The sequence below is a fragment of the Ziziphus jujuba genome, chromosome 6 (assembly GCF_031755915.1).
Source record: "Ziziphus jujuba cultivar Dongzao chromosome 6, ASM3175591v1".
Lineage (NCBI taxonomy): Eukaryota > Viridiplantae > Streptophyta > Magnoliopsida > Rosales > Rhamnaceae > Ziziphus > Ziziphus jujuba.
The window spans coordinates 14,938,434-14,950,375 of NC_083384.1; the positions used below are offsets into that span (position 1 = coordinate 14,938,434).

An 11,942-nucleotide genomic window follows, 5' to 3' on the forward strand; every position below is an offset into this window, starting at 1 on the left:
TATATATGGGAAACGTTTAATATAATAAAATATTTGACAAATATCTTGTGATAAATCATCTTAATTTCTAATTGGATACATTTAAAGATGAATAAGCATTGAAAAGTAAGTGGTAATTATCCCCATAATTTTTATACCATTAGATCTGTCCCCTTAATATTCAAGATGATATTTTTCAAAAGTTTTTCAAAAATCTTGGTTCATGGAAGCAGCTCCTATATATATATATATATATAATTTTAATAATGTTGTAGTTATATAATTTTTACCTTACCTATTCTTTAGGTTGAAAACATATTGATATGGTAAGTATTAATAATTACTCACTAAACTAGGATTTCAGTTATAAATCATTAATTGAAAAATCACATTCTTAGCACTTAATACGACAACATCCTACATTTTATTTGTGATACATATTACAATAAATCATTACTTGAGTTAATGATTTAAACTAAAAATTTAGTTGTATAAATGACAATCCTTTATGCTTATTGCATTAATAGATTTTGAACATAGAATGGAAATTGTGTGTGTGTGTGTGTGTGTGTGTGTGTGTGTGTGTGTGTGTAAAAGCTAGGACTAATGAATAGGTGTACAAAACTGTCACAAGCTAATATATTATGGATGCTTAGGTACTTTCTTTTTGTAAAATGATATGAATGAGTATCTGAACTTGTTGTCATGTACCTTACTTTGTAAAATTTTTGGATCCCAATTCTTTTATATATTATATATATGCCCAATTGTGACCCCTCATATACTTTGGGACAAGAAAAAAATAACTTATAGAAAAAATCAGAAACACTTAGATTGGATACTAAAGTACTTATTCCATTACCACTTTGCTTTCAGAATTTGGAACTAGATTCTTGAAATGATCAATATACAACGTCAACAAAAGTAGTGAAACTCTTCCCTTTTATCTCAGATCCGATTGTTAAGATGTTCAATTAAAGTTGGAATATTTCCTTTTCTTTCTCTCTCTCTTTTGGGGGGGTTAATATTTATTTAAAGTTTGGGAATTTGTAAGTACGAAAAAAGGTAGACTTTACAGTTAATTGAATTATTAGTTGCGTGGGTTGGTACTCGAAAGGAATTTTATGATAAAAAAAAAAAAAAAAATACTAGATAACTGCAAGATATATTGGATTATTCAGTAAAAGAAGCATAATACTTCACAGATATTCATAGACCCAGCCATTTATCAATAAAACAGAAAACATTTTGTCAAAAAAATTTTTAACCACAATTCAAATATTGTCAGTAAAAGTAGTGATCTCCCGACAGAACTAGATGTTTGTCTATCAACTCGTGATGCAGGATCACTCTCTCCAACTTTGCACATAAATATTAACATTCATAGTTGCCCCTGTTAATTAAGCTAAAACGGGCACCCTATTATTTTATTGTTTTTTGATAATTTTATTCATGCATCCCACATGTAAAAATGCATGTTTGTAGCAAATGAAAATAACATAAAAATGAAAAAGAATAATAAATTACTGGGGTGCCAAGTTAGCATTTTTTGGTGAATAAAAAATAAACCTTCTAATGAGTATCATCGGTCCAGAAAATTGGAAACTATGAACCATTAGTAGTCATGACTTAAATAATCCATAAAGGAATCCATGTACCACCCAGTCCATCACCGCACAGTTGCCCCAGTCCTCCTCTCCCACAGTGTATGAGGGCACACAAGGTCCACACTAAGGCTCTAAATGAGGCTACTTGAACTCGAACAATAACTCATGCAAAAAACAGGTGTGATGGGAAGCCAGCATCGACCACTTGCTGCACCACCTTGGGTGTGGGTGCCACGTTAGCATTGCTTAAGGTATACTCAGCAAATATTATGTGAAAATCATTCCAATGTATATACATTACATTTATACATAACTAGTCACCATGGCTTAATTTATTGTAAACTCACACGTATTTTTTTTTTTTAAATATGGATAAATTTGTATTAAAAATCCATTAAAATATCCTAATAAAAAATATATGCTAGACCTCATCATCATTGCATGACTTTATATATGTGTATGTAATCTATTAAGTGCTTGTCAAAAATCAACGTTATTTTGGAAAAATCTTTTGTCCACCAACCATTAGGATGCCAAATTGCGGTAGGACCTGGGAAAGGCATATTTATCCATGTTAATCAGATTTGCTGGCAAATCTAGAAGGAAAGAAACATGTGTAATTATTTTGAAGGAAAAAGACCTAAAACTATTGCGATAGAGTAGTCTGGAAATCTCTTAACAGTGGATTCAAACACATCTTTTATCAGATAAAAAGGGAATCTGAACAATGGTAACATGGAGTGGAGGTGCTAAATTACTTTTGTAATGGAGCTTTCAAACAAAGAGAGATTATATTGTATATTTAATTACAAAGTACAAACACTTATTTATGACCATCTTCGGTGATGGGTCATTACTATTTAGTCCCTCTTCTGAGGACTTTTCACAAATACTCCACTCCTCTGTGCTCTAGTTCTACTTGCTTACTTTTTCTAAAATTTACAATTTGATTCCAAACTTAAAAAAAGAAAAAAATACATTTTAAAAAGAAAAAGATCACCATCATAATTTTGGTGAGAATCATGCACCAAGCTCCAAAATCTAAATTCCATAATTTGCTGTGGCACTAAAATTTAAAATGAGAAGTAACTTAGCCCCATTCTTCTAGGCAATAGAGCCGAGGATAATGCTAGTAAAATATTGTGTGTTGTGGAACGTTGTGTGACCCAGTAAAATATTTTCAAGCAACAACTGACAAGGATACCAATGTTAGAAAATAAATACTGAGAATACTAAAAATTTGGTAGAAATAATAACATGTAGTTTCTTTGAAAAAAAAAAAATCAATATAGTTTTGGGCAAACAATTTATAACAAAACAATTTACAAACGGAAGATGCTAGGATCCCAAACTTTTCTTAAATCGATAATGAATGGCCTCCTCGATTGATTAAAATCTAAAAACCCGACTGTATATTATCACTAAGGAAATATTTGGAAACGAGAACCATTTGGAATCCCAAACATTTTCCTTTACAAAAACAAGTAATATATCTTACAGAGATTCGAGAAATTATACACATTTTTACATAAGGTTTTTCTTATTCACTTCGTAGTTCTCATGGACTGTTTTATATTTTGCCATTTAAAGCCTTCCAAGTTGATTTCATGTAGTACATCTCTCTCTACCTTTCCTTGAATCAATGATCGTCTTGCTCTCCTCAATGTGATCTAAATCATCTCTCTCACAGCTGTTGTACAAATAGACATAATGCTTGTCCAAAACAGTTTTCATACAAATATGTGTAGCATTGCAAAGATCCAAGTTGATACTGAATCCACAGAGCTAAAGAAACCCAAATCCACCTTCAAATCTTCGGTTGCATTTGTGGCACATTAATCTCTCTAACCATTAAAAAATTTGCTTAGTAATCAACACATTTGCATGAGAGTGAACAAATTTCTGAACAATGAAAAATAAACTGGATTAAGGAAAAGCATGTTTACCAAAACTAAATTAATAAAAACAAAAAAGGCTAACCAAAACCAATTGAACACGTCATAAGCAGCCTCTTCACATCAATAAACCTGGCAAAATGTTTTTCATAGCTCTGATAATAAAACTATGCTCACTTGTGACTCCACAGAATACCCTAATGTACCAGTACAGTTATGCACACCAAATCACAATACATAAGAAGGGAAAGATCCGTTGCGGTGAGATATGTAAAGCTCCAGAAAAATTTTTGTTGTACATAAAATTTGACAAAGGAGATTCTGAGAAGCTTGAAAGTTGAGCGTTCTACACACCACCACAAATCCAAACTTTGGCTGGAACTGCAAATATGTCACATGATAGTGCATCGTCTCCTTTCTTCTGCTGGCTGTGTGCCTACTTGCTGGAACCTGTGTGACTCGTTTGGGTTGTATGTAAATTCGGATGTATCAAGCCCATACTGGTTTATATGCAGCAAGATCAAAGTACAGAAGTTGCATTAGAACTAAACACTATGGAAATGCCAGTTTTACTATCAAAATACACACACACATACACGTATATGAGCAATAGCCTGTCTCACGCATACATTTAGCTGAACTATTGTCAAATTTTGGTTTGATCCTTTGGCTTCATTTTCTACAAATATCTAATTGAACAAACACCACAAACTAATGATAATGCTAACAATAATGGTGAATTCCATTAACTTCCAATTCATATAGTCAATTTTCCACAAATGCCTCCCACATTTTCAAATAATTAGTTCTTCTCGGGTCCATGAATCCTGGGCAAATTTTTTTCCAGCATTCATCTTATTACCATTAATAGGGTTTCATTGCCCTGTTACTGGTAATAGGAGGGAACCTGGACAAAAATTGTCTAAGACTTCCTGACCTGAGAAAAACTTTCAAATAATATTATATTCATTCCTCTTTAAGTTCATATCTTAAGAGTAATTAATTTTCCCTACCATACCATCAATTTACATCTAAAGATTTCAAGAAAAAGATTGTATGACAAGGAAGATGATGCAATGTAAATGAAATTTGTTTGCAATACGAATTGTTACTTAGGAAGATAAAAGAATTTATGCACCAATAAGTAAGTCCACATTTAAAGTGTCAATTTCCAATATTTTCAATTCAGGGAAAAAAGAGAGCATACAATAAAAAATTATAAGGAAAACAACACATCATATAAAAGTAATAATGCATAAGGTCTAAAACAATCAGGGATAGTAAAATATTTGACTACATATTCATTTAATTCTTGAAAGTAACTTGATCATACAAGCAACACCGAAGTCATAGTTGAACAAGGATAAATCAGGTAGCATGAAAAATAAATTCTGGCTTGACACAAACACAACCATAGGATTGACTACTATATTATAAAAACATAATTCAAAGCAACCCAGCAGCACGTTGTAAATTTCTCATTTTAGTAAAAGAAAAAATCTGCCATAATATCACACCTTTTCCCTCATGCGTGTACTCCAAGCATCATTTCTGCTTGGACGCTGATCAAGGGTGCCAGCAACAGGTACTCCAGTTGCTGGAACAGCTGGTCTGTTGATCAAAGGCTGACGGATTTGTTGCCTTGGAGCAATGAACTCATCATCACTGTCATACTCTGGTGGCTTGTTTGCAGCCCTAACCATAAGGGCTATCACAAAAAGTAGGGCCTGAAAGTTTATCAAAAATCATTATAAAATATGTTTGGGAACCACAAGAAATCAAATTTCAATCTAGTAATGATTACAAAATGTTATGCATGCCACCATATCTTTTTTCTAAAAGGCACAGAGCAATTTTGTTTCTTTATTGAAAAGGATATTCCAGTAACTCCCTTTCCCTACACTTTTAAACTGCTATATCAAGTACGAACCAAAAATACCATTTGGCGATCAAATAAATGGAGCTCATATATAAACAGTGCGACAATTGCACAAATAAAGGATCGTGTACATGTTAAATATTAAGCTGCAGAAGCAAGGTAACACAAGGGATAAAAGGTGACAGGTCAGGAAAAACTTATCAGGTCTGAAACTCAACTTTACAACCAAGGACAGTTTATTGTGCATGTGCTTATATGTCTGTAAATATGTTAAAGATCAATTCCACACAGAATCAAGTCAGTTCATGTCAGGCTTACCTCCAAAATAACAGCTCCAAGCACAACCCATCTGACAATATTCCAGTGCTCTTTCAGAAAAGCATATATCATGTCAAAGTCTCCAGTTTTGTCGGTTGGGATTTCCTACAAGTTACTTACAACACTTAACATATGACCAATCACACAAGATATATTTCAAAACAACTTTTGTATAATACTCACTGATTGCCAGCTTTTGTCAAAGAATATAAAGGCCGCACATCCCACCTCCACCAAGATCAACAGAACCACCAACACAGAGTACTATATCGACTTAAGGCAACCAACTATTATACCAACAAAATTATTTTGAAAAAAGCATAACACATATACAGAATCAGCCACCAATTTAGTTATAACATGGCATCCTATGCCATATGGCCCACATCATATCGGCACAACATCATCATTGCCATATAAAATGATTATTATCTAGATATTCCATCATTAGTAGGTTATCACACAGATATTAGGATATTTCATATTAAAAATAAAAAAATAAAAACAAAAATAAAAGTTAGTTAGGATACACAACTCAAGCAGCAACCATTCCGTGTTACAGTTCCAATACATCCAAAACATGAGATGACGAAGAGAATCACCCCTATTCCAATAAATAAGTATATAAACCTGAAAAAGGAAGTGATGCCCCCAACAAAGGAATTAGGAAGATTACATCATACGAAAAAAACCAGCAGCATCAGCTTATGATTCATAAACACTATATAAACCCAAGGGAAAAAAACTTGATGCTTTACACAAAAGAAAAATAAAAATCAAAGTGTGGAATTGCTCAATAAGCAGCAGCTAATAATTCAAGCTGTGACTAAACCTCACATAACTTTTGTGCAATCCCGAAAAAAAAAAAAAAAAAGTAGCTTATTTACCTAAAACATATATTTATAGAATGGGCAGGAAATGAAAACTAGAATTTCAAACGTGAGCTTGAAATTCACAGCAGGAAATGACAACAAATGACTGTTAAGAGAATTGCAAATTTATCCTCCAAGTAGCAATATATTGAATAGAAAAATCAAACTATATCACAGTGTTCGGAATTATGACCAGGAAGTGCTCCTAAATAGCAACAACAAAGAAACTTCATGAAATGTTTAGTCAAAAGGACAGTGGCCATAGTGCCATACCAAGCTTTCGGCAAATTATCAAAGATGCTACTAGCTGACAGAGAAACAGCCATGAGGATGGGTCGACCAAGCTGTATCAAACCATTATCCTTATCAACAGAAGAAGCGGTGAGGGTATCACCAGATACTTTGTTGTATTCAACCAGCAAATAGATCCCATAGGCCACCATGGCCAGACCCAAAAGGGTCAACAAGAAGTTCAAAAGTTTCAATATGCATTCCAAGCACCCTCTGCAGGCCATCCTCTGCAAGTTATCTGATCCTTTTTCTATCACAAAAATTTCAAATGGGTATCTCCTATTTCATCAATGTGCCTAATATCTTCTGCAAAAACCCACATTTAAACCATAAGATAAGATTAACTTCCCAAATATACAAACTACTATAAAATTCTTTAATCGTTTAAATTTTGTTTTTAGAATCGATGAAATTCAAACTTAGTAGGTTGCTGGAAAGTGTTCGAGAATTAAACTAAATTGAAATTTTCTTTCATTTCGGATTCTAAATGGGATTTGACAAAAAATTAAAAGTTGATTTAGAATTGGGTCCGATTACTATAATTATCCTCAGCAACATGAAAATAAATTAAATAAATAAAAATAAAAATAAAAAATCCCAGAAAACGCTATAGTTGAAAACCAATGAATAACACCCCCCACCCACACCCCAAAAAAAAAAAAAAAAAAAAAATCCCTAAAAATTCTAAACTTTTTTAATCAGCTCTAATTTTCCAACGCAATAACAAATGCAATAGAATTCCTAGGAACTGAATAATAAATACCCATCTGTAAAATCAAACTCTAATCAATTAAAACCAAAAAGGAAAAAAACAATTTTTTTTATTTTTTTTTTTAAATCCCTAAAAAACTTAAATTAAATCGGACATATAATTTTTTTTTCTTTTTTTTTTTTTAAGAATCTTACGAATAGACAATCAAGCTCAGATCTTTTCGTCGAGATTAACAAGAAAATTTAAAAATTTAAAAAAAAAATCTAAACCTCACCAAAAAACCGAAGCAACTAATCCAAGAGTCTTATCGGAGAGACGAGCTTCCTTCCTTCGGATTCTGATGATGATGGCAGAGAGAGAGAGAGAGAGAGTATTTGTTCAAAAGGGCAATTCACATAAACAAAGTGCCTTCACTTTTTCCTCCACTGTCTAGTTGGCAATTTTATTCGTCCGCTCCTAATTTTTGCTTTTTTCACAACTTTCACTTGCAGAATACCGTTAATACCCTTCCCCCATTCTTACGTAGTAGCCAAAAGGGTTTAGGCACCAAGTGAGGTTAAAGAGGTCAATTCGGAATGAAGCGCCCCAATTGAATCGCTGTGAGCTTGGGTTTCTTTTAAGGTTTGGACGGATATAAAACGACGGCGTATGTTTGTCTGTTTCGTCAAAACGATAAGCTTCCTTCCAGCAACAAAAAAAAAAAAAAAAAAACAAAAGAGACTTCCCATGTCGGTTTGCAATATTTGTTAATTTTTTTTATTGACTAAAATTACAATTTTATTAATCTTGACTAAAGTTTCATTTATTTATTAAATCTTTATATTTTTTTTATAAACTGAAATTTTGAAAATGAATTTTTTATGCCATTTTTCCAAAAAACATTTTAAGTTTGATAACAAAAGCCTTTTCTGAAATTAAAAAAAAAAAAAAAAAAAGGCCAATTTTTTTTTTCTTTCTTCTCCTTTGGGTGATATTAGTAAAGAATGAAAATTCGTACTTATACTTGATGGAAAATAGATTAAAAACAATATATAGTTTTTACAACCAAGTTGTTACATATTCAAAGAGCGAAATGTTATTTCTTATCCAAATTTTGATTAAATTAATTTGATTTCTCTAGCTAGTATTGAAACAGAGCTCAATATTTATTAAAGAGAAAATAACAAGTTTTAAAATTGTAACAATACATTGATAGTAATTGTTGACAAATTAGAGATACGATTGCCCCTTAAAAAAATAATAGTAAAAATTAAAATGTAAAAACAAAAAGAAATTGGCTCATATTTTTTAATATTCCTGACCAACATGATTTTTATTTTATTTTATTTTGTTTGTGATATCACTCTACTGTTGTGTTAATAAATTAAATAGAATATAGAAATTCGACCAGATAAACGTAGAAATTGGCAGGCCAGTAGCCCATGGACACGTGTTGGTAATGGCCCACATTTAATGTGGGGCGGTGGCCATGCTAATTCCTTGTTACGTGGTGCTGTTTTGGAAGGTTTTGGATTTTCAAAAGCTTTTTTTTTTTTTTTTTTTGGTCTAATAAAAAAAAAACGACTCCAATTTGATGCTGTTCGTGTATAATTTATCTTTATCATAAAAAAAATAAATGTATATATACATTTTTTAATTTTATTTTGAGAAGTAAAATTGTATAACCTTGTCGGTTTTCTGGGTCTCTCTATTTTGACCTTTTGAGTTTGTCTTTATCAATTATTTTCTCACTTTACATTGTTCAAAACCAGGGACATCATTTGCCATTTTTTTAGAAGTTACATTTGTGGATGTGCATGTATGTTTGATTAATAACTTCTATTTTCTTTATTCACTAACCAAAAAGTAAGTTTAAATATATATATATATATATATCCACATATATAAGGTTACATTTTGACGAAGTTGGCTAGCTCGCATGGTCGAGCGCCACTACCTGCGCAACAGTTGCGCGGGTTCGAGTCGCGGGTGGAAAGGGCATAGGGGACAGAAAAAAAATAAGGTTATATTTTTCATTCTTCTAAAACCAAGTTATAGATTTGATTCAAATTTTTTTTCAATTACCCAAGAAAAAAAAAAATTTGAAATTATTGCCTCTGCCGGCTTTATTGGTATATTCTGGAGAGAATAAAAAATAGAAATAATTTTTTTTTTTTTTTTTTTGGTTTTGTTTTTATTATGTTTGGAGAATCTGAGAAAATAATAAATAATAAATTTATGTTTCATTTGGAAATAAATTTATGATTGTAGTGTGGTACATGATGTTGGTGATAAATTAATTATTAATTAAAGAGGGACGGTGGTGGTCCCCGCTTCTGACGTGGAACAAGATTTGGCGGGAAAATAAGCCACGCTGTACATAAAACTCGGCCGGTTTGTCTACCACTTGTTCAAACTTTTAACGCTTCACCTACAGGTCCAAAGTAGCAACTCAACCTAACCGATGCATTTTTCTTTTTCTGTTTTTTTTTTTTTTCAATTATTGTTATTATTATTATATTAAAGATGGAGTAATTAAATTTGGGCCAAATTTTTACTACTCCACTATCCATATATGGATATGGTCTCTCAGATTTTATCAATTGAGTATTAATTGTAATAAAAAAAATATATTTAGAGCATGTTTAAAATTGTATCTGGAGCTTTAATTAGTGCTTTTAAGAAAAAAATTATGATTCTATTTGATAAAAAATTAAAAAGTATTTTTTTAGCGCAAAAAAAAAAAAAAAACACTTCTAAATAAGTGCTTAGAATGAAAACACCAAAGATAGTTTTTTTTCTTACACACAAAAAAAGAAAAAAAAAAAACCCTAAATTGATGTTTTTCTAAATAAGCACTTCACCATGAAAAAATAAATTCAATACATTAATTAAAAAACAAAAATATCAAAAACAAATTTAAAAATGTAAATATAAGGAAACATTCCACCATTTATTAATAAAAATGTTAAAAAAAATAAGTTCTATAAAAATTATGTATTTATAAAAAGCACTTTCAAACATATCTTCATATATTTTAAAAATTAACACGAGACTAAAAGATTTTAATTCTTTTTTTTTTTTTAAGTGATGGATTTATGTATAATTTATCAGATTTTTTCTGACTTTCATGGAGCTTAAAAAATCATGAAAGATTTTCATAAACTTTTATTAACTTTCATTTTAAAAGATTTTGAAAATATATTATAGTTTTCTTAATATTTAACATCACATAATAGTTCCCTCTACATTAAATACATCTAAATTTTAAATTCCATAAAAGTATATAAAAATTTATATAAAAAATACCTATTATAAAATTCAAATTCAATATGCTTTTGATTAAGTTACTATATAACATGTAGGTCTCTTAGTATTTTATTACAATGGTAATCAATAAATCATTTGTTTGTTTTTCTCTGTCATTGTCAATAATTGACTTTGAATCCAATTGTTAATATAATTGTTAATTTTATCAACAAAAAATTTTAAGAAAATAAACAAATTTAATTTAAATATGTGTTGTAATATATTCATAGTGTTAAGAAAAGAAAAACAAAAGTAGAGGATCGAGGCCCAATGATTGTAAGGGGATTGGAGCCCGAAACTTTTGGCTGCGAAAAAAAATATATGCTACTAAACTATTCCCGATGGCATCTAATTCATTCTTTTAGTTATTTCCCCTTACAATTATTTTATTAATTATGTTTCTTTATAAATATATATACATATTTATTTTTCAGATGGTAAATCTATGAGTTTTTATATGTTAAGGATATATTTTTGTTCATAATGATTAAATTATAAGACGTGATAAGTGTTCAGATCAATATTCTAGCATTTTATGTTTGTATAATAACAATTATTTTTTATCAAAATAAAGTAATAGCAAAGTAATTTGGTTATAAACTAGACATAAAAGAAACATTTTCATGGAATTATATATTAATGGTTGAAAAATTCATCTAAATTAAATATGAATAAGTAATCCTCTTAAATTTGTAGGTAAAATCCAACACAAGTAAATTAAATATTATCATGCCATTTATATTTTTGCATCATAAAAGAAGAAAATACACCTAAAAATGAAATAAAATCATAGAAGAAGAAAAATATATATTTTTGTTACTGCATAAAAAGAAACTCATTATATGTTGGGATTTTCAAGTTTTGCAAGAGATGGAAATGGGGTGGGAGTAGGGTAGCCTTCCACATTCCTTATTTCCCAAGGTCCCTGCTAGCCCCTTAAGTATTCAAATGGGGACCAAGCATGGAGGCCATGAGCCAAGCTTGCGTCCTTAGTGTGCCTAGGTGGTTGGCACATGACATTGTTACGGGAAAACGGAGCCATGTGGATGGTACGGCATGATGCAGCAAGGAAAGCATTGGGTGGATACCTCAGACATGGCA

General features: G+C 30.8%; 1 protein-coding gene across 2 annotated transcripts; it reads right to left on the minus strand.

Annotated features, from left to right (window-relative positions):
- Positions 1–3,575: 3,575 nt before the first annotated feature.
- LOC107430485 (tobamovirus multiplication protein 2A) lies at positions 3,576–7,987 on the minus strand. Of its 2 annotated transcripts, none has more exons than XM_016041328.4 (7): positions 7,828–7,987; positions 6,824–7,147; positions 6,209–6,308; positions 5,862–5,942; positions 5,679–5,783; positions 4,999–5,208; positions 3,576–3,981 (listed from the first exon to the last, which is right to left on the minus strand). In XM_016041328.4, the coding sequence occupies exons 2-7, from the start codon at positions 7,063–7,065 to the stop codon at positions 3,874–3,876; spliced, it is 846 nt and encodes a 281-aa protein (XP_015896814.2). In that variant the 5' UTR covers positions 7,066–7,147; positions 7,828–7,987; the 3' UTR covers positions 3,576–3,873. The 2 variants fall into 2 exon arrangements, with proteins under 2 accessions (XP_015896814.2, XP_015896815.2); XM_016041329.4 differs by having other exon boundaries at positions 6,824–7,144; positions 7,828–7,974.
- Positions 7,988–11,942: the final 3,955 nt, after the last annotated feature.